Source organism: Leuciscus leuciscus (assembly GCF_965113295.1).
Source record: "Leuciscus leuciscus genome assembly, chromosome: 24".
Taxonomy (NCBI): domain Eukaryota; kingdom Metazoa; phylum Chordata; class Actinopteri; order Cypriniformes; family Leuciscidae; genus Leuciscus; species Leuciscus leuciscus.
Window position 1 is genome coordinate 23,504,951 of NC_138723.1, and position 21,654 is coordinate 23,526,604.

The 21,654-nt window shown below is 37.4% G+C and overlaps 2 protein-coding genes across 7 annotated transcripts in view; both read left to right on the forward strand.

Annotated features, from left to right (window-relative positions):
- Window positions 1-13,409, forward strand: part of ksr1a (kinase suppressor of ras 1a) — a 40,793-nt gene extending 27,384 nt beyond the window's left edge. For 2 of the 5 annotated variants that reach the window (XM_082157623.1, XM_082157619.1), the window contains exons 6-20: window positions 617-686; window positions 1,004-1,087; window positions 1,302-1,363; window positions 1,450-1,559; window positions 1,770-1,938; window positions 2,169-2,210; window positions 3,456-3,504; window positions 3,592-3,655; window positions 3,742-4,232; window positions 5,969-6,065; window positions 6,152-6,285; window positions 6,537-6,668; window positions 6,751-6,886; window positions 8,063-8,196; window positions 13,275-13,409. In XM_082157623.1, the coding sequence (XP_082013749.1) occupies window positions 617-686; window positions 1,004-1,087; window positions 1,302-1,363; window positions 1,450-1,559; window positions 1,770-1,938; window positions 2,169-2,210; window positions 3,456-3,504; window positions 3,592-3,655; window positions 3,742-4,232; window positions 5,969-6,065; window positions 6,152-6,285; window positions 6,537-6,668; window positions 6,751-6,886; window positions 8,063-8,196; window positions 13,275-13,320 (1,820 nt within the window). In that variant the 3' untranslated portion in view covers window positions 13,321-13,409. Of the gene's footprint in view, window positions 1-616; window positions 687-1,003; window positions 1,088-1,301; window positions 1,364-1,449; window positions 1,560-1,769; window positions 1,939-2,168; window positions 2,211-3,455; window positions 3,505-3,591; window positions 3,656-3,741; window positions 4,233-5,968; window positions 6,066-6,151; window positions 6,286-6,536; window positions 6,669-6,750; window positions 6,887-8,062; window positions 10,915-13,274 lie in introns of those variants that run through there. The other 3 variants (XM_082157621.1, XM_082157622.1, XM_082157620.1) reach the window with 3 other exon arrangements.
- The window catches only part of nf1b (neurofibromin 1b), a 61,659-nt gene continuing 53,316 nt past the window's right edge, over window positions 13,312-21,654 (forward strand). For both annotated transcript variants that reach the window (XM_082157617.1, XM_082157618.1), the window contains exons 1-9: window positions 13,312-13,559; window positions 17,746-17,889; window positions 18,579-18,662; window positions 18,810-19,000; window positions 19,082-19,188; window positions 19,288-19,355; window positions 20,069-20,144; window positions 20,230-20,387; window positions 20,915-21,088. In XM_082157617.1, coding sequence (XP_082013743.1) covers window positions 13,500-13,559; window positions 17,746-17,889; window positions 18,579-18,662; window positions 18,810-19,000; window positions 19,082-19,188; window positions 19,288-19,355; window positions 20,069-20,144; window positions 20,230-20,387; window positions 20,915-21,088 — 1,062 coding nt within the window. In that variant the 5' untranslated portion in view covers window positions 13,312-13,499. The remainder of the gene's footprint in view (window positions 13,560-17,745; window positions 17,890-18,578; window positions 18,663-18,809; window positions 19,001-19,081; window positions 19,189-19,287; window positions 19,356-20,068; window positions 20,145-20,229; window positions 20,388-20,914; window positions 21,089-21,654) is intronic.

Here is a 21,654-nt window from a genome sequence, read left to right on the forward strand (position 1 = left end):
GGGCCGTTTCGTGTGTCGTGTAAGCGGCCCCTTAAATGTTTTGAGCTTGTCCACTTCCAACCACTTACAGAGGTAATCGAAAGGGCATTCGTAGTGTGAACGCCCATGTGGTCGAACATGTTCGAACAGCCACAAAAGACCGCCAACATTATGTGAAACGCACTAGCCAGATGGGATTTAAACAAGTTTTTATGGAAGATGATAAACATCTGATGATACCAAGCACAATGTTCTCTCACCATTCCTGATTTCTAACACACCCTCACAGCGTTCGGCTGGTCTTGCGGCTGTCAGAGCAGAAACGAAAGCTGTTCATTTGTAAATTGCACAAGCTTATTTTGTTCATTAGATCGAAAGATCAGAAAAATCTCATACATTTACCCACCCCTAGACCCTCCCCTCGAAGAAATCAGGACAGGAGTGGTTGAAAGTGGACAAAAGAGACGGATTAATACACTAGGTGTAAACGAATATGTGTCTCCCTCATCTATTTGTGATCCGATCGACTAAAACGCATCTTAATACCAGGTGTAAACAAGGCCTTAAACCGTGTTTAGAAATACTTAAACAAATTAAAGTCATTCAAACTGTCTCTGTCTGTTCTGTTTCTCTCTAGATAATGTTACTGTCCACCGCAGTTCACCTCAGGCTCTGCAGAGAGACATCGGTTTGGCCGTCACTCACAGGTAACCACGCCCCCGTGGGCTTAATTCACCAATCATAAACTGGGTAACACTTTATTATACAGTGCCCTTGTTAGATATGTTATATGTACTTACCATAGTAATAACAGTAAGTTATGCATAATTACATGCAACTAACCCTCAACCAAATCCTAATCCTACCCTAACCCTATAGTAAGTACATGTAGTTAATTAATATTACTCAGTACTTAAATGTATAATTACACTGTAACAATGACACTTTCAAATAAAGTGTAACCAAAAACTGTTTGTTGAATTATGTCCTGGAGACATAAAGATGTTTGTTTTTATGTTTATAGGTTCTCTACAAAGTCTTGGCTCTCCCAGACATGTCAAGTGTGCCAGAAAAACATGATCTTTGGGGTGAAATGTAAACACTGCAGGTGAGGAAAAAGAAAAACAAGTACTAAGTGGTGAATCTCACAAAGAAATTAGTCATATTTCATATTTCAAAAGATAGTTATTTTGATTGAAGACTACGAGAGCACATGAATTGTTCTTGACAAGTTTTGTGAGATTCACCCAAGGAAACCACACTCGTGAATCGGATGTAAATATAAACATCACACACTCATGTGTCATCTTTTCTATTTGTAGGTTAAAGTGTCACAACAAATGCACTAAAGAAGCTCCATCCTGCAGAATCTCCTTCCTGCCCAGTAAGTCCATCTCATTTGTTGCTCATATATAAGAACATCAATCAAGACAGAGATGTTTTTCTAACAATTTCACGTGCGTCTCTCAGTCACAAAGATTCGTAGGACCGAGTCTGTACCCTCAGACATCAACAACCCTGTGGACCGTCCACCTGAAGCTCCACAGTTCGGGACACTACCGAAGGCAATAACAAAGAAGGTACTGACAAACTAGCATACAACTTGTTCTGTTTTTGTAGTATTCAGTATGTATATTTTCCAGATTATGCATTCTGTTTTTAAATAGCATGCAGTGTACAGTAAACTCAACAATGTGCAGTATGCTAGTATTCCATACTGAACTTAGCCAGAGTCTTTATCAGTTATTCTTGTAATAGAGCATTAAAAGCAGTTGGTTTCTTTCTGGCAGGATCAACCGCCAGCGCTGAATCAACTGGACTCCAGCAGTAACCCGTCCTCCACCACTTCCTCTACACCCTCCTCTCCCGCCCCCTTCCAGCAGAGCAACCCTCCCAGTGTAACCCCGCCCCCAAACCCCTCCCCAAAGGGACACCGTGACAACCGCTTCCACTTTCCAGGTAAGCAACTGTAAACACTGACACTGCAATGAACTAATGCATTGATTAATACACAGAAGACATCTGCATTAATCCTGTGTAAAAGAAAGCTGATATTCAGAACTGTATCTGCATGTAACGTTCTAACTCAACATAAAGCATAATGGGACTTCAACTCTAACCTCAGACTGTCTCTCTGTCGGCTTCCTGCCTGTCTTCCTCTCTTCCTGTCTTCCTCCTCTGTGGCAAAGCTGCCTGTTATTTTCAGCACCGACAGCAGTTTATTTTCCCTGGTGAGTTAACAAACACAAAGTCTGTAATGTTCTTCAGCCCTCATAATGACATTGAGGATTCAGTGGTGCAAATTCAATAGACAGTTGTTAAATATTTCAGCGCAGTACCCTTCAAATGGTGATCAAATGTTCGTTATATCATAATATATAAATGCATCGCTATTTAGTATCATATACAGTATAAAGCACTATAATATGCACTCTTGCACATATCCTGTATAGTACATTTCCATTCTTGCTGTGTAATTTTGCTATCAGAGGATTAAATATATCCTTAGTCAATGTCTTTTATTTATTTATTTTTTTATAAAATGTCTATTAGTTAAAGCATATTCCAATAACTTTAAATAAATACAATTATTCAAAAAGGACAATAAATAAATAAATATTTTGTCCAATATTGTTTAAATTAATTAGCTACAATTTTAAAGTAATAATGTTATTGTTGAGTAAAACTATTAGTCATTTTTGTTCATTGAAATACAGCTGAAATAAAATAAAATACGAATTAGATGAAAAACTTAAACTTGGAAAATGAAAATTAGAAATGAAATGAGCAACTAACATAAGTAAAATAAGTTGAAATACTAGAATGACTAAAACTGAAATAAAAAAACATTTAAGCTAAACAGATTTTTAAACACTTAAAAATAAGAAAAGCGCTTAAAATTACAAAAAAATTTACACTGAAAATGAAAACAAAAAAACGAACAAAAAAAAAGCGAATTCAACATATTAATAAATACTATAATATTATATAAATAATACTAAAATAACACTGAACGAAAATGATTCTGAAAAGCCACTGGTGATCCATTAACACCACATTTGCGGGTATAAGGCCTAAATAAAAGTATCTTATACTTGTTTCCATAAATTTGTGAATTCCCTGTAAGAAACAAAGAATTTCAGCAGATTTGCAGCTCCAAAATGGCTAGCAGAGTCTTTTCATGTAGTCTGCAGTGAACTGAACTGACTTTTACAAATCTGAGCAGTGCCTAAAGTAATGTGTTTTGCATGTTTTGCATGCTGGCGTCTGATTTGGTTTTTGCTCAAGAGTAGTTTGTGCTTTGTGAGTTGAGCTGCACCCTGCTGGTGATTTATGACACTGCATTTTACATTTGAGCAATAATAATATCAGTAATTCTGTATCCTTTCAGAAAGAAATGATTTGTGTACAGTGACCGTGTATAATATATTCTTGCAAATGTGAAAAGTTGTTCAATATTTTCATGTTGTTCACAGATGTGTGCAGTCCCAGCATCCTTCATTCAGATGGACTCCCAGACACAGTGTAAGCAACTGTGAAATGTACTTCTCAGAAGCATAAATATCCTTCTGCATGTTCTGCATTCAGATAGTGTTTAATTTTTGTGCCCAGTAATGAAATCGATCCGTCGGTGGAGGAGATGCATGCGGAACAAGACGAAGAAGAAGACAGAGAGGTGAGGCGCGTGTGGAACTGATTCTGATATGATAATGCTCCCATCACTGCTTAGAAAACTCATAGTGGCTGGTTCCTCTTGTCTAGGAGCTGGAGGAAGAGGAAGAAGAGGAAATAGAAGCAGAGGAAGAAGAGGATGTAGCGGTGGAAGAGGAAGAAGAAGAGGAAGAGCTCGAGGATGAAGAGGAGGAGGATATGGAAGACCTGAACCTAAGCTCAGAAGGAGAGTATGAAGGAGACGAGCTGGACGACCTGCCCAGCACGCGAGGAGGAACTCACTGGAAGGGTCCCATCTCCCGTAAGGCCAGCCAGACCAGCGTGTACCTGCAGGAGTGGGACATTCCCTTCGAGCAGCTGGATCTCGGCGAGCTCATCGGGAAGGGCCGCTGGGGTCGGGTTCATCGCGGACGCTGGCACGGAGAGGTGGCCATCCGACTCCTGGAGATTGACGGAAACAACCAGGACCACCTGAAGCTCTTCAAAAAGGAGGTGATGAACTACAGACAGACGCGCCACGAGAACGTCGTCCTCTTCATGGGAGCTTGCATGGCCCCGCCTCATCTCGCCATCATTACTAGGTAACGTCTCAGTTGGGGCTGCCAGATCATGACAAAAATCATAATCACGATTATTTTGGGCAATATTGTAATCATGATTATTCAACACGATTATGGGTCAGATAAAAAAAAAATTAGCTTGAAACTGCACTGCAATCACATAAAAGCACCGATGGGAGTGGAATGTTTTATGAGTGATCTAAAGGCCAGATGCAGCCATGTTCAGCGCAAGATGGGTTAAAGGGATAGTTCACCCAAAAATGCAAATAAAAAATTCTGTCATTAATTACCCTCATGTTGTTCCAAACCCGTAAGACATTCATAAACTCACACATCAGTTATGGTAAACGGAAGCTCAAGCATGTTTGCTTGATGTGTGAGAACCAATGAGGTTAATTCTCGTGTTACGCAGCACGTTTGAGCTTCCCCAGGAACCAATGAGGTTAATTCTCATGTTACGCAGCACGTTTGAGCTTCCCCAGGAACCAATGAGGTTCATTCTCATGTTACGCTGCACGTTTGAGCTTCCCCAGGAACCAATGAAGTTAATTCTCATGTTACGCTGCACGTTTGAGCTTCCCCAGGAACCAATGAGGTTCATTCTCATGTTACGCTGCACGTTTGAGCTTCCCCAGGAACCAATGAGGTTCATTCTCATGTTACGCAGCACGTTTGAGCTTCCCCAGGAACCAATGAGGTTAATTCTCATGTTACGCAGGACGTTTGAGCTTCCCCAGGAACCAATGAGGTTAATTCTCATGTTACGCAGACGTTTGAGCTTCCCCAGGAACCAATGAGGTTAATTCTCGTGTTATGCAGCACGTTTGAACTTCAGCAAGAACCAGTGATCTTCATTTGTGTTCCGAAGATGTACGAAAGTCTTACAGGTTTGGAACGACATGAGGGTGATTAATTCATGGGTGAACATTTTTGGGCGAACTATCCCTTTAAGACATGTTTTTTTAGGCGTTAAATAATGGTGCAAATACCAGTAAATTGGCTACCCAAGCCTTAGTAAATCATGTTGCGTGACTTATTTATACTGTCCTGTAAATTTTGCATCTGAAAGGGAAAACCTATAAAAGCTTATGCAATAAGGTCAGCTGCAAAAATAACTATTCACGGCTTTTCATCGGTAACCTTTCACTGCGTGTCTTCAGTGAACACTGACAGTGGTTTTTAAACGTCAAAAGAGGGTTTGTGTTGGCGCAAGCATTTAGTAAATCTGTCCCTATGTGTGGGCGATATGACCAAAACCTTATATGAGTAATTTATTTCATTGTAGCGATCAAGTGTGCCGTAAAGTCCTGAAACAAAGCATTTTGATCGCCCTCTGGTGGCTGGCTGCAGTATAGGTCATAAACCCTGCCCTCCCCATGTAATTGAAACAAAAAAATCCAATTCCACTTCAAATTATTTTTTCCAAGGATCGTTTCTGTCATTTTAGGTAGTTCTTATCACACAGAAGTATGTTCATGTGTTAATTTTTAGTTATTAATTAATAAGTTAGTTATTTGATGCTCTAAAAAGGGTGTGTAATGTCATGATTTTTCTACAGTTGAAATAAGAAGAACTGTCCATCTTTTTTTTTACTGTCTATGGTAGTGATATTTATCAAGTATATTTTGCTGAAAATTAGCCCCAAAAAAATCTGAAACTAAAATATTATTAATTGCACAGCCCTAGTATCAGTCCATACAGGTGGCAAACCGGTGGACAGATGATCTTTGACAAGCATGTCTTTAATTTCCCCACAGCTTCTGCAAAGGTCGGACGTTGTATTCCGTCGTGAGGGACACGAAAAACACACTGGACATCAATAAGACTCGGCAGATTGCGCAGGAGATTGTGAAGGTAGCGTTTGTGTTCATTGGTGGATGTGTTGTACATCTGTACGGCTTCGTACGATTAAAGTCTTGCTTGTGTTTCCTGTATTTTAGGGGATGGGCTACCTTCATGCTAAGGGCATCGTTCACAAAGACCTTAAATCGAAAAATGTCTTTCATGACACAAATAAAGTCGTCATCACTGACTTTGGCCTTTTTGGGATCTCTGGAGTGGTTCAGGAGGGCCGGTAAGTCACTGCGTTAAAGGTGCGTTGGACTAGGACTAGGAACCCATCGTTTGGTAGTTTCATGTGAAAATGTTCCCCATGCAGATTTCGCTGATGGTCAAGTTGCCACACTGACTAACAGAAAGCTGCTTGGTTTGAAAGTGACTTCAGTGTGAATTCCCAAAATTTCGCTAATGTGACCGCACTTTTACTCTTGATAATGTGGATTGTTTTCATAAATCAGTTGATAACCGGATCGGTTGTGTTTTTAGACGTGAAAACGAGCTGAAACTTCCTCACGGGTGGATCTGTTATTTGGCTCCGGAGATCGTGCGTAAAATGAGCCCCGGAAACAACGAGGACAGACTTCCGTTCTCTAATGCTGCTGATGTTTATGCCTTTGGGTGAGAAATATACTTGACTTTAGACATAAATGGCCCCCAAACAGAGCAGCGTTGACCTTCTGCCTTCATCCGCACTCTTCAGCACCATCTGGTACGAGCTGCAGGCGAGAGACTGGCCCATCACCTGTCAGCCCGTAGAGGCCACCATCTGGCAGGTGGGCAGCGGAGAGGGCATCCGGAGGGTCTTGGCAGAGATCAACCTAGGAAAAGAGGTCACGGTGAGTGCCACATTTTAAGTTTATTTATTATCTGACACATGCTCAGTTGGATGCAGTGAAATTGCTACTCCACATCGCTTTCCACGCCAAGACTCGAACCCAGGCTGCCTGGATGAAAATAAGGTTATGTAACAGCTAGACCATATGGAACAAAGAATAATAATATATTATAATAATGAATCATTATAGTTATTAACATATTTTAATTAAGTAATAAGTAATAAATGAAAACAATGAATAATTACATTGTTTAATAATAATATTATACAATAATACAAATTGTTTTATTATTCTTATTAATTTTTTATTTTTTTATTTATGTGTGTAGTTATTTATTTGGTGTCTTTCCACAGCTCAGGGAAACTTGATCAGTCAGATTAATACAATTAATCAGATTAATACGGAGAAAGAATAGCTGGCAATACAAATGAAAGATTAGTATGTATTACAGAAGTAATAATTAATAAATGACAACAATTAATAATAACATTGTTTAATAAAAATATTAAACAAAAATAAAGTGTTTTATATATTATTATATATTTATTATTTTTATTATTTATTTGTTTGTTTGTTTATTTAATTAGTTATTTATTTGGTGTCTTTCCACAGCTCAAGGAAACTTGATCAGTCAGATTAATACAATTAATACAGAAAAAAAAATCTGACAAAATAAATGAGAGAATAGTATATATCACAGAATAATATCAAAAATATATTTTTGGGCTGAATGTGTCAATCAATGCAAAATATCACTGAGGTTAATTTATCCCATTTTCATGATTTCATAGTTTCTTCTTAATGAAGGATAAGATTGATTTGACATTACTTTGTTTATATAAATAATCTATAATATTTTATATATCACCCTTCAGCCCTCCCATTTGAACTGACTATAGCTTACTCTGACAGCGATTAGTAAACCGCATCAGAAATAACATTGAAACACAAAACCAAACATGTCACATTTAGTTTAACATTCAGAATCTTGTCTCTTGCTAGCCCTTGTGAAAATAGTTCAGTGTTTGATCAATTATTTATATTTAATTTCATGTTACAACAGCGCTCTGTGAGCCACAAAGGATACAAAATGAGGTATCCCAGAAGTTTTCCTTGTAAAAACCATCCAAACGTCAGATGTTAGTGCTGACTGCTCAATTCCTGTCTGTCCCACAGGAGATCCTGTCTGCCTGCTGGTCATATGACTCCCGTAATCGGCCCACGTTCACACAGGTGGCCGACATGCTGGAGAAACTGCCCAAACTCAACCGCCGTCTTTCTCACCCGGGGCACTTCTGGAAGTCTGCAGAGTATGTATCCTAGAATGTGGCACACTGTAAAAAGAGGACAAACAGGTGAAACCTGCACAGTCTGCAGAAACGACAACACACTTCATAAGTGTTGTTTGGTTGGTTACTTCCTGCCTGGTCTTCTCTTCACTAGGAGTATTTTTATCTTGTTCAATTCATAATTTTTTATCAGCAGGCAGCAAATGTCTCAGTTGTCTCTGTTCAGATGAGCAGTATCAGCCCTGGTAACTTTTTAATTGGAAAAATCAATCCATAATCATAAAACAGACATCCCACCTCTCCCGGAAGGTCCAGGAGTCTCCCGCATATTGATAGCGCCTCCCTGACGCCTGCAAATTAAATACAATATCCCGGAAATCGAGCAAGCGAGACAGAAAGCCTGTTTCCACATGGTATTAATATGCGTTTTCGGTGAACCCGATCACAAGTGGTCAGCCAAGACACATTACCGTAAAACCTGGTATTATCACGTGTTTCAGATTTTCGTCATACTCACTTCCAGCCCACGAATAGAATGAAGAAACGCATGTTAGGCGTCTTACGCGTCTTACGCGAATGACTAAATTAGCACATAATATATAGTTTTTTATATTAACAAGGGAGGGGGGTTGTTGTCATCTCCTGGAAATGAGTTTTTGCTGGGTTGGACGTCTGATAAAATATTATTATAATTATTTAACTATTTAAATAACAATACTAATTATTATTATTATTCATAATAATTAATTACAACAATAATAATAATCCTTCCATCCATCCATCCATCCGTCCTTTAAACCGCTTGTCCTATGTAGCGTGACAGGGAAACTGTGAAACACCCTGGATGGATGGCCAGCTAATAATAATAATCATTATAATACTTTCCCATCTTTCAGCACATTCCTTATTAATCCTAAAGGTGCATTAAAGGAATAGTTCACTTAAAATTATTTACTCACCCTCAAGTTGTTTCAAACCTGTATGAATGTCTTTCTTCTGTTGAACACAAAGGAAGATATTTTGAAGAATGTCAGTTGATGAAAAACTGTTGGTCCAACAACTGTTTGGTTTACGACATTCTTCAAAATATCTTCCTTTGTGTTCAACAGAAGAAAGACATTCATACAGGTTTGGAACAACTTGAGGGTGAGTAAATGATGACAGAATTTTCATTTTAAGTGAACTATTCCTTTAAGTAATGTATTTCCACTTAAAATGAAGCTTGCTTGTTTTATATGGAGACTCCAGTCATATCTGTAATCTCTTGTACTGTGTAAAGGTGGTCCATCAGTGTAGCTGCCATCTTGAAAGCAGATGACTAGCCAAATGCTGTGTAGTTTATTTTTGTAACCCCTCCCATGGAGCCAAACCTGGACCCCCTGGTACCCTCCAGCATACGTGTACCTTTATCAAATTCTGTCCTACTGCTGATTTCCTCTCCTACTGTAAATTCATAACTCTAGAACTATTGCCTTCTCTCTCTAATCTGCTTCTTTCTTTTTTTGTCTATCGTTTATTTCTTGTTGTCGTAGGTTGTAGCCACGTGCCTGAAACATGAGCAATGCAAAACACAATTCCTGGCCCTGCCTTGCATGCCTGCTGAAAGCCTGACCTCTTCTGGACTTACAAACTAACATCGCCTGCTGTTCCGTCTCTATCTCTCTTTGGTTCTGTGGGTGGTGGGATGGGGGACTGCCGTGGCGATGCGTAAAATGAAAACGCTTTGCCTTTTTAAAATTCCTATTCCTACTATTATTTTCGGAGTGTGCGACTGGTTCTCTCTTCCCATCCTGCTCCGGTTTGTGACATCACGTGACGCATTTCCTGTTAGATTCGGAGGATTCAATGACACTGCAATGAAGATGTTCTCCTTGTTCTCTCTCTCTCTCTCTCTCTCTCTCTCTTGGTGCCTCTTAGTCCTGTGTGACATGCGCTGATTCTGTCTCTGATTGGCTCGCCTGGTTCATACTAACACACCTTTAGTTGTCACTCCTTTCTCCATGCTGTCCGATAGTAGACGTTTTGTTTCGCAAAAGATAATGTTCTTGATGAAAAATTATTGAGCTGTGAGGTTCTAACAAAATGTGGTGTGGGTTATTGAAGGGCCATTTCTGAGTACAGATTGCGAAAATGAGCCAAAGAGAAGCATGTGCATCTTCTCACCAGACTATAGGTCCTGATTTTCCACTGCGAAGATGCTGAACGCTTGCATTAAAGTGAGATTTCGATGAACCCAGCAGAACAGTGTTCCATAAGTTGTGTAAACATGAACTCTCATGTGTGTTTGTGTGTAACGTGCGTGTTTGTAACGTTGTGTATGTGGAAGGGTGTGTGTTTGTTTGTTTTGTGAAAGACTGGACTTTGTGGTTTGGAAATATCAATGACAATGTAAAATATTTATGTATAAATATGGTTTATTTATTGTACATTCAATTAACAGAATTCTTTTAATATTTATATGGACATTTTATATAAATATAAATAAATATATATATACTGTACATCATGACATTTTGAATAGGTACTGCTGTGCTATCCCAGATGTAAATATTCTATATATTTTTTCATGTAAAAAAAAAAAAAACAAGCAAAAAAACGAACAAAAAAAAAACATGGAAACTTTTTTTAGAATGGGTTGATACATGTCATGTACAGTCATATTTTTGTATTGCATGTGGCTACTGTACACAGTGTCTGTTCTCATCCTTGAAAGACAATAAAATCGAGCTTGTCACGTGACTGTGTTCAGATCTATACACGTTCGAAATTTTTGAAAAGGATCCCGAGGATTTGCAGAGACTTGTGATGTGACGTCAGGGGGGATGAAATGGGAAAAGTCTAAATTGTTTCTCATATCGCAGTAGACACAGAATGTGCTTAAATTTGAAGTAAACAAGTTTGGTGATGTGTAGGCCACCGTCCATATTGTAAACCCTACATTATGGGGACAAAATGTCCCCACAAAGATGGCAATATCCAAAATCCTTGTCCTTTTGGGGACATTTTTTGGTCCCCATGAGGAATACAGCTTATAAATCATATTAAGTGATGTTTTTTGAAAATGTAAAAATTTAGAAAGTTTTCTGTGATGGGTAAAGTTAGTCTAAGGGGATAGAATATACAGTTTGTACAGTATAAAAATCCTGTCTATGAAAAGTCCCCATGAAACATGAAAACAACGTGTTTCAACATCCTACATGAAATATAAGAGAGTGTAACCAATAATAGTTAAAAAACTGTATTTGTCAACCACTAAGTACATTTTAGTGGGGGATGGTGGACAAATATACAACAATTGCCTCAGAGACGGTCATTGTAAGCACATAACCATAGGTTAATTTGGACAGTTTTATACACATTTATTATAATGATGAAAATAACTCGTGTCGTTGGAGACTTTATTTGCGGGGGAAACAGACAGTGTTTATGCCAGTAATGACCCCTAGGGGTCAGTGTTACACTGTCTCACTGCAGGAAGTCCATTCCATAACTGGAAACGGGGTCAAGTGTACCAATGCACTGGTTCACACAACTTAAGTAGCATAGTGAAGCCCTTGCCTTTGCACATATTCTTAAAAAAGTTGCTTAGATAGCTCTTTAAAAAGGATTTTCCTCTTTCAAGACTGTAACTAAGCATATATTCAGAATTTGATGCAACTATCAGTTTAAGACCGTTCTGCCATTGATCTACATAACAAAAACAGAATAGGTGACAGTCACAGAACTCCCTCGGTTTCTATGAAAGATATAACCCTGCAGTTTTATATACTGATTAATAAATAAAAGACCATTTTGTTTTTATTTAATAATTAATATGGCCTATCATTCAAGAGCAGTGAAGTTTGCATGTTTAGCTTATTTCGGGGCATTCAACTGTCAGTGAGTAAATGAACTGTCAGAAACCCTGTGAACTCAGCAGCTTGTTGCCAGCAGTCCATATTCTTGTGAATACCATGACTACTAGATCTGGAGACTCTTGAGAAACTGTCCATTCACTGTTTCCACTGTGGAGGTTTGAGCTTCAGGGCTCTTCACAAAGGTTTGCTTTGTGTCTCGAGGCAGCTTCTAATTTCTCTGTGTCTGAGAGCATTCACTGTTCTGCATCGACCATGCTGTTTCCGGCATCTCTTTGAGTTTTACTCACACAGCGCCTCGCACTGCCTGCAACAAGCTGCTCTTTCTTCTGCTCTCTCTCTCTCTTTCTCTCTCTCTCTCTGCATTTCCCCAGATTCGTGAATCTGTTTCCTTTACAGCATGTGACTGGAAAGAAGAGACTTGGAGTGTTTGCTTTTACACAAACTAAAATATCTTTTACTTTCCAAGTTTAGACCTATAAAGTGGCTTTATTTAACATTTACTTTATTTTTAACATCAAAAAAGAAATGACACGCACAAGCTTCATGTTACATTATTATTTGTTTACTTATTTTGTATATTTTCGGATTAGGTCCTATAAAAACATTGCTCAGAAAGTGTGAAATGAGGGGTTGTTAGATTTAGAGCTAAAAAAAAAACTATATGAATATGTATTTAAATAAAATAGTCATTTTCTGGTTTGTGACTGCTCTCTCTCTCTCCCTAATCAAATTTTCTAAATTAATTTGAATGTGAGCAAATAACCTATTTAAGTATTATGTAGGTAGGACTTTTTTAAATGCTTCTTGTGTAATATAATATTTATTGTTTTTTAAGTGTCTATAAAAGAAGCTTAAAAGTCTCTCTCTCTCTCTCTCTCTCTGTATTTTAGTCTCAGTTTTAATGAACAATGAATTTTATGGTATAATTTTTCTCTCTTAATTAATTTCACGTCCAATGTTCTTCTTATTATAAACAATAGTCATGGCAATACCACAATATTTATAGGAGGCCTATAGTTTTATACATTTTTTTTGAGAATTTAATAACATATAAATATGTATACATATATAAAAATAATTAAATACATAAATACATAATCTCTCTCTCTCTCTCTCTCTCTCGCTCTCTCTCACACTCTCTCTCCCTTTCTCTCCCTCGCTCTCCCTCTGCTGGCGCATGCGCACTCGTGTTCTCATCTCTCATCTGCACCGCTGTGCTGCTGCTGCTTCGCTGGATCTGAGGATTCAAACTTCCGGCACTGTCATGGCGGCATGCTGCTGTTTCTGACACCGACCAGACCGAATACCAAGCCGCCCCTCGTTCGGCCCTCAGCGCGGCACGGATCGAGGAGCGCAGGGGTCGCGGACCGCGGAAAAGGCGTCCTCTCCTCCTCCTCCTCCTCCACTTCATCATCATCATCTTCATCTTCATCATCATCAGTGGCGGAGGTGCAGGCGTGAGCGGCCATGGCGGCGCAGAAGCCCGTGGAGTGGGTCCAGGCCGTCATCACCCGATTCGACGAGCAGGTCAGAGCTCATCTAAACATCTCTGAACGCTTCGTCTGCACGGATGCGCATTTACGCAGCTGCCGCCGCCGCAGCGCATCCGTGCAGAAACTCATTCTGATGCTGTCATGTTTATGTCCCTTAACAACGTTAAAGGCATGGGACGGGACTAATCTAGAAGGACATGTTGCTCAGGATCCTTTTCTAAATCTGGAACCACATTCTTTTCAACCCTAAACCTAAACAACCCCTACTAACCTAAAATCAGAGGGCAAGGGTTCATTTTGGAAATCTTTCCTTTCAACCAATCACTGATTGTAGGTTTAGAGTTGCGTGCCTGTCAACCAATTATTATTAAAAAAATCATTAGAAAAAATCACAGAGCAACGATTGGAAGAACATCTTATTGACCAATCACTGTCCTTGTGCTGACTATGTGCTCCCCAAGCCAAAATTTGACCACCATAACCTTAATCACATTTTATTGTACTCTGCCTCTAAGGGTACGTTTACACGACAACGATGTAGTAAAAACAGCAACGTTTTTCCTTTGTGTTGTTTGTGTACAAACGACTACATCAAAACGATCCCTTTCACACAGATCCACGAAAACAATTAAAAACGCTGTATTACTCATGCCAGGCCAGTAGATGGCGATGGCACTTTGTATAGAAAGACTGTACGCCTGAACACGTAATACGCATGCGCATGATTTCACCGTTTTCACAAATTCGTGTTTTTGTAGTTTACACAGAGATTATAATAACGGTATCGTTTTCAAAAACTAGCACTTTGAAACCCGTTTTCAAAAGTTTATGTTTTCAGTTGTCGTGTAATTAAACGGGTAAAATGCATAAAAAGTTTACAATTTTTAGTAAATGGTGTCGTGTAAAGGTGAGAAGAATAACAATAAAATATGAATTAATGTCGGCATGAAGCTGAAGTCGCGATAGCAAGCGAATGAAAAGGCTTCTCAAACAAGAAAAACATTTATTCTGGGACTTGATTTTGTCCATCAGGAATTGATTTGATTATTAGATTGTTGTGGTTTGCTATTGCTGTGATGTCATGTGAGTGACAGCTTGCCCCGCCCTCGCGCCAGTAAACGTGTCATTAGAGAAGAGATGTCACTGCAAGAGGGAGGGGAAGGTGATTTGATTTATGAAAGCACATGACTACTGCAGTATTCCATAAAAAATAAGAACTTTGATTTCATGGTGACTTTAACCTAAAAGAGGAAGAAAAGAAGAAGTGATACACATGATGATGAAAAATATGAAGAAATTTTGTCAAACATGATACATTTTCTAGATGTTTTGATTGCTTTCTTATAATAGACTTTGAGATTGTACCTAAATACAAATTCAATTCTTGCTTAAAGAGAACTTATTCTTACTTTATAGTTTTGGATAAAGCAACACAACAAGAGCAGGAGGTAAATTTTGATAGTTAATATTTATCTTTGGTATAAAATTTGGTAGATTTTTTGTCTAGAAAATGTTACATTTTTAACATCATATTTTTGTACAAATATCATAAAAACAAGTGTATTCACATGCATACTAAATAGTAAATCAGGTTAATTCATAAGTCAGGGACTATTTTAACGCTGAACAAACACTACAAAATCTTCCAGATAAAAATGCAAGTATGAAACAGATGTCTTGTTGACATACGTTAGCTATAGAGGGTCAAATTACGGCTAAGATTGCTTGAACATGTCCTGTTTTGTTGCTCCAGGAACGTCATCACTTCGTGTGAGATGAAGGTTAGCGTTCATACTACTATTTTTTTATACTTTATGTTTGTGTATATGTTCATACTTTACATATTTTGTGTCCCACAAGTGAACCAACCTCATTGCTGACCCTTGATTGATCCACACAGCTTCACTTTCTCATTTTAAAAGCTGATTCGTCAGTTTAATATCTCTTCAGAGTTATTAGGTTACTTCAGATGGTTTCAGTGAGGTATGTTGTGTGGTGTTAAGTGTGATAGCTGTAGTATCTTATGCAATGATGACTCTCCCTCTTTAGTGTGGATTCTACTGGTTTAAACCTGCAGTCGTACTTATGAAACAAGTTTTAGGTTAGAAATATAACCCATTGTTTACCACAGATAGGTGAAAGCCTGTGAATGGTTAAACTAGCATGTTTTCATTTCATCTTATTTTGGTAGTTTGGCCTCTGTGTGTACAATGTTTTAACTGCAGAAACGTGTTACATGTCTTGAAGTTTTTGACTAAAATTCGACTAGACACCAAATAAACATTGACAGACTTAACAGACTGCCGTCTTTGAAACAGAATGATGTCGTTTTGAAAAGATATTGTGTCATTATTTACTCACCCTCATGTTGTTTTAAACACATATGACTTAATGGGTCACAGAAGGTGAGTTTCTGGGAGGATTTTCTTCAAAAAGTTGTGGGTCAATGTTGACAGAATTTATGTTGTGGGGTAAACTGTCTCTTTGAGAGCATAAGTCTGTGAGAGTCAGGAGAAATATGATGTTTATGAGCAGGTTAAACTGGCAACACATGAAAAATATATCAGTTTAGAAGGTACTTCAGTTTTGCTGCTACTTCTGCCCCTCAATGGTCGCTAAAGGTACTGCAACAACAAACGCTTTTGAAACGGTCTTTCCATGAGTCTTAGCTAAATTAGCTTTATTACTTTTGGGTGCTAAATACCAGATTTGGTGGCGTACAGTATATACACACAGATCAGAGGGTTTGAGAGTTTCAGAGGGTGTTCAGCCAGCAGGTGGAGACGGAGGGGTCTTGTTGAAGGGGTCAAGGGTGGCTTGTGGGCTGTGTTGGGATCATTGCAGTTTGATTGAGGTTCAGCAGAGATTAGGGGTGTTTAGTGATGCTAAGCCTAAACTCTGGATAATCCCAAAAAGAGATTTTGTGCCACCGATTGGTTTTTAGTAAGTTCCAGACTTGCTCTTTGAAATTGAAATGTTTGCTAGTGTTTACTTTGTTGTATCCCCAGCAAGCAAGTTTTTTTTTTTCATTTTTTTTTTTTTTTCATGTGAATGTTTGAAGAATATCCTGGCTACTCTTTTACATACACTGGAAGTCAAAAGTTTGGAATAATTATTGGAATAATTATGTTTTAAAAGAAGTCTCTTCTGCTCACCAAGGTTGCATTTATTTGATCAAAAATACAGATATACGGAAATATACAGAAATGCATATAAAAACAGTTACATTGTGAAATATTACTATACCTGTGTTTTCTATTTTAATATATTCTATTATTTTATTAAATGTATTCTTTAATGGAAACCTGAATTTTCAGCATCGTTACTCCAGTCTTCAGTGTCAGATGATTCTTCAGAAATCATTGTAATATGCTTATTTAGTGTCAATTGTTATCAATCATGATTGCTGCTCAATTATTAATAATGGGTCTTACTATTATCAATGTTGAAAACAGTTTTTGCTGCTTATTTTTTTGTGGAAACTTTTCAGAATTATTTGATAAATGGAAGTTCAAAAGAACAACATTTATTTGAAATATAAATCTTTTGTAATATTAATAATGTCTTTACTTAATTGGTGTACGGCACCGATGTGATATGATGTTGATATGTTTATGTTTGTAAAATGATGTTTTTATAGGTCTGGTGAGACCAAAGAACATTTTCCAGCCTTGGCTGGACAATAAAGTGGTATTCTATTCTATTCTATTCTATTCTATTCTATTCTATTCTATTCTATTCTTTCACTTTTCTGGAATTAATTTAGTGAATCCTTGTTAAATAAAGTATATATTTTTTTGCCTTTACATGAATAAATTACGTTTTGAAATATATTAAAATCGATTTTTTAAAAATAATAATTCACAGTATCACTGTTTATACTGTAGTTTTGATTAAATAAATGCAGACTTGGTGAGCAGAAGAGACTTCTTTCAAAAAATGTTCCAAACTTTTGACCATTTATGATGAAATAAATGGTGACTGGATTGTCAAGCTCCAAAATGACAAAAAAAGACAACCATTAAAAGTGGTTCACATGACGCATGCAGTGTATTACAAATCTTCAGAGGCCATTGATAGTTTTGTGTGATTAAAAGACCATAAATTAAAGTCACTATTCACTCTGATATCTCTCATCCAGTTTGTGAACACAAACACATTCCGAATGCATATGTTTGTTCATGAACACAGTCTAACTGTGCATGTTTGTTTGTTTTTAGCTTCCTGTGAAAGTCGGCTTGCAGAACACACACACTAAAATCAGCACAGAACACAATAAGGAATGTCTGATCAACATCTCCAGGTACAAATTCTCCTTGGTCATCAGTGGACTCACCAACATACTGAAGAACGTCAATAACATGGTGAGTACATACACACAATAAACATTTACAAACAGACTTGATATATATATATATAAAAATAAATAAATTATATATATATATATATATATATATATATATATATAAATGTAACAATATATACACACATATTATCTAAACAAACTTTTATTTTAGATGCGAATAATTTGACAGCACTAAATATTTTATAAAATGTACATTACCGTTCAAAAGTCAAAGTCAAAAAAACATACAGTAAAACAGTAATATTGTAAAACATTATTAAAAGTTAAAAGAATTGTTTTCTGTTTTGATTTATTTTAAAATGTAATTTATTCCTGTGATGTTAAAGCTGAATTTTGTCACATAATCCTTCAGAAATAAATCTAATATTCTGATTTGCTGCTCGAGAAACATTTCTTATTATTATCAATATTGAAAACAGTTTTGCTGCTTAATATTTAGGTGGAAACTGAGATTTCCAGCTTTTTTTTGTTAGTTATTTAGTTCTTTTCTTATATCTTTATCGATCCTATATATCAACATTATTCCAAGTTTTCTAGATATTTATGTTGACTATTGAAAAAATATTGAGGCCAGAGATACTGTGAGCGTTTGTTAGACTGTCGAAGATGTTTCTGTGAGCTGGAGTTCTATGGCAGACAATTTTGGGATCTCTCTCTCGCTTAGTTTGTCATCTCTCTCTCTTACAGCGAATATTTGGGGATACTGCGGAGAAGAACCTTTACCTGTCCCAGCTTATCATCATGGACACACTAGAGAAATGCCTGGCAGGGGTGAGAGACGGCTGCAGACCTTTCATTGTGTCTCATCTCCGTGATCTGTCACTGTTGTGCCATTATTGCTTTTTCAACATCATTTTGAGGTTCTGAGAAGCACATCTAGATGTTGATGAATCCCATAAATGTCTCTTTCTCTATTAGCAACCAAAGGACAGCATGCGTCTTGACGAGACGATGCTCGTGAAGCAGTTATTACCCGAGATCTGTCATTTCATCCACACGTTCCGTGAGGGAAACCAGCACGCAGCTGAGCTGAGGAACTCAGCCTGTGGGGTTCTGTTCTCTCTGAGCTGCAGTAATTTCAGCGCCGTCTTCAGCCGCATCTCCACCAGGTGCTTGTGACTGGATGAAGGAATGCATGTTTCCGTAATGGATTTGATCTCTCTGACTTCTGTCTGTCTGGTTCTCTGCAGGTTGCAGGAGCTGACCGTCTGCTCGGAGGATAACGTAGACGTGCATGACATCGAGCTTATCCAGTACATCAACGTGGACTGTTGTAAACTCAAACGCCTACTGCAAGGTTTGATAGACTCAAACTCAAGCTCTAATACTATAAAATCTTAGAGGCAGCAGGAAAAAAATGTGTCAAATAGTTAGAGTAAACCTTTTCTCCTTGCAGAAACTGTGTTCAAATTTAAAACCTTGAAGAAGCCAGCCCAGTTGAGTGTCATTTACAATTTAGAGAAGGTAGGTGGAATTATTATTATCATTATTAACATATGAAAACACATTACAGCTATGTGACTCTTTAATAACAATATAATTACTATTTTAATTTTTTTTTTTTTATTATTTATATTATAAAGAATTGCATTTTATTGCCTTAATAACAATATAAATATTAAAACAAGAGTATTATCATTTATGCATTACTATTATGGTCCAAACTGCTACTCCTAACTGCCCTATCACCTGATACATGAATACATTTCTCACATTTATAGAATTAAAGGTACAGTAAGGGATTTCTGAGAAACGCTGTCGGAAGTGGATCAAACCGAGCGCCACAACACACTTGTAGCCAATCAGCAGCAGGGGGCGTGTCCACTCATGATGGAGGAGAGAGAGTGAGCAAGAGGGAGATTTGAAGATAGACTATAGAAAGAGAGACATTAAAAAAGAGAAATGCTCAGAGGAATATCATTGGACAAAAAAAGTGTGCATTTTTGGGGCGGAGCAATGAAGGGAGGGGTGTGTTTGTTTGGGTTGATTTCAGATATCAACAGTGTTTCTCAGAAATCGCTTTCTACACCTTTAAATATTTTGTTTAAATGTTTATGTTCTGTGGTTTTTATGATTTGGTGGTGTTTGTATGAAATTCACTCTGCTGCCACCTAGTGTTGTCCTGTCTCAGTGCAGCAAACATCTGCAATGTGTTTTTAAAACATTTGGATTTGTAGGCGTTCTGGAACTGGGTGGAGAATTATCCTGATGAATTCACCAGATTGTACCAGAGGCCTCAGGCGGACATGGCTGGTGCGTCCACTGAAAAACTCACTGTAACTGTACCATAACAATATGCTTGGAGAGGATGTGTGAATCTGATGTGTGTGTCTTTTAGACTGTGCTGAGAAGCTGTTTGATCTAGTGGATAGTTTTGCTGAGAGTACGAAGAGGAAAGCAGCTGTTTGGCCTCTGCAGATCATCCTCCTCATCCTCTGTCCTAACATCACGCAAGACATGTCCAGAGACACGTCAGATGACTCGAAATACAACAAGGCAAGTATAAAAAAACATGAACTTGTGAAGATTTTCTCTTGATTTTTATTGTTCTTAAATTATGATACCCACTGGTAGACAGATTAAATATGCAATTATATTTTAAATATTGTAATATTGTGTTAAGCAAATTTAAAAAGTAAAGTAAATTTAGTCACCTTCAAATGATTTAGGTTATTTTCATTTCTATGGCACATTTTATGCTATAGAAATAAATGTGAATTAATGAATGTAATTTAAAAAATTTAAATTGTATTTATGAACACACACACACACACACACACACATATATAGCATTATATCAGCCACAGACAAAAGCCATATCAGGAATTTGAGCATCACTAATATAGTAAAAACATGTACACACACCCTCTCTCTCACACATGCTCAAATTAGACAGCTACATCACATGGTTAACAGTTTATAAACAGTTTGATGGCCATACTTTTTGTCAAATTAATATTAGACTAGTAACTATAATTAGATTCTTCCTAAACTATTAATGTGCTGTTGTTTTCTCCCTGTAGAAACAGTTTTTGGAGAATCTACGGAAAGCCTTGACCGGTCACGGTGGAAGCAAACAGCTGACAGAGAGCGCAGCCATCGCCTGCGTTAAACTGTGCAAAGCGTCCACGTATATCAACTGGGAGGATCACTCTGTTATTTTCCTGCTGGTGCAGTCCATTGTCATGGATCTGAAGGTATGGACAAATATGGCTCTGAAAAAAGGTAGAGTTTGGACCTTTTTATTTGATAATTTTTACATTTTTGGGTTGGTTTGTATAGTCAGGGAATTATTAACTTTGTAAACTACACATATGAAATATAGTCAGAAAAAAATCAATTAAAAAAAATCAATAAAACAGTTTATTGAATCTTTATGAAAGATAAATGTATATTTATACATAAATATAGTTTGCATATGTGTTTTTGTTGAGTTTCGTATTTGACACATCAGGCGTTTATGGCCCATATAGTATGTTATAGGAGAATAAGGCGCTCATACTCAAGGAGGAAAATTAGATTCAGTGGTCCAAAGAAACTGAGCAAAAATATGCAATTTGGTGCAGTTGCTGATATTTATTTGGCTAAAAAGCAAGATGAAATTATAATAGCTTGTAAATCAGTAAAAATCTTTATAAGAGACTACTTACACATGTATATGAAAATCAGTTTCTATATCTCTCAATAATATGTCTTAGGAAGATGACCAAAACCAATACAAAGTTTTATGTTTTTAGTTGAAAACGGTGTCGTGTAAACGATC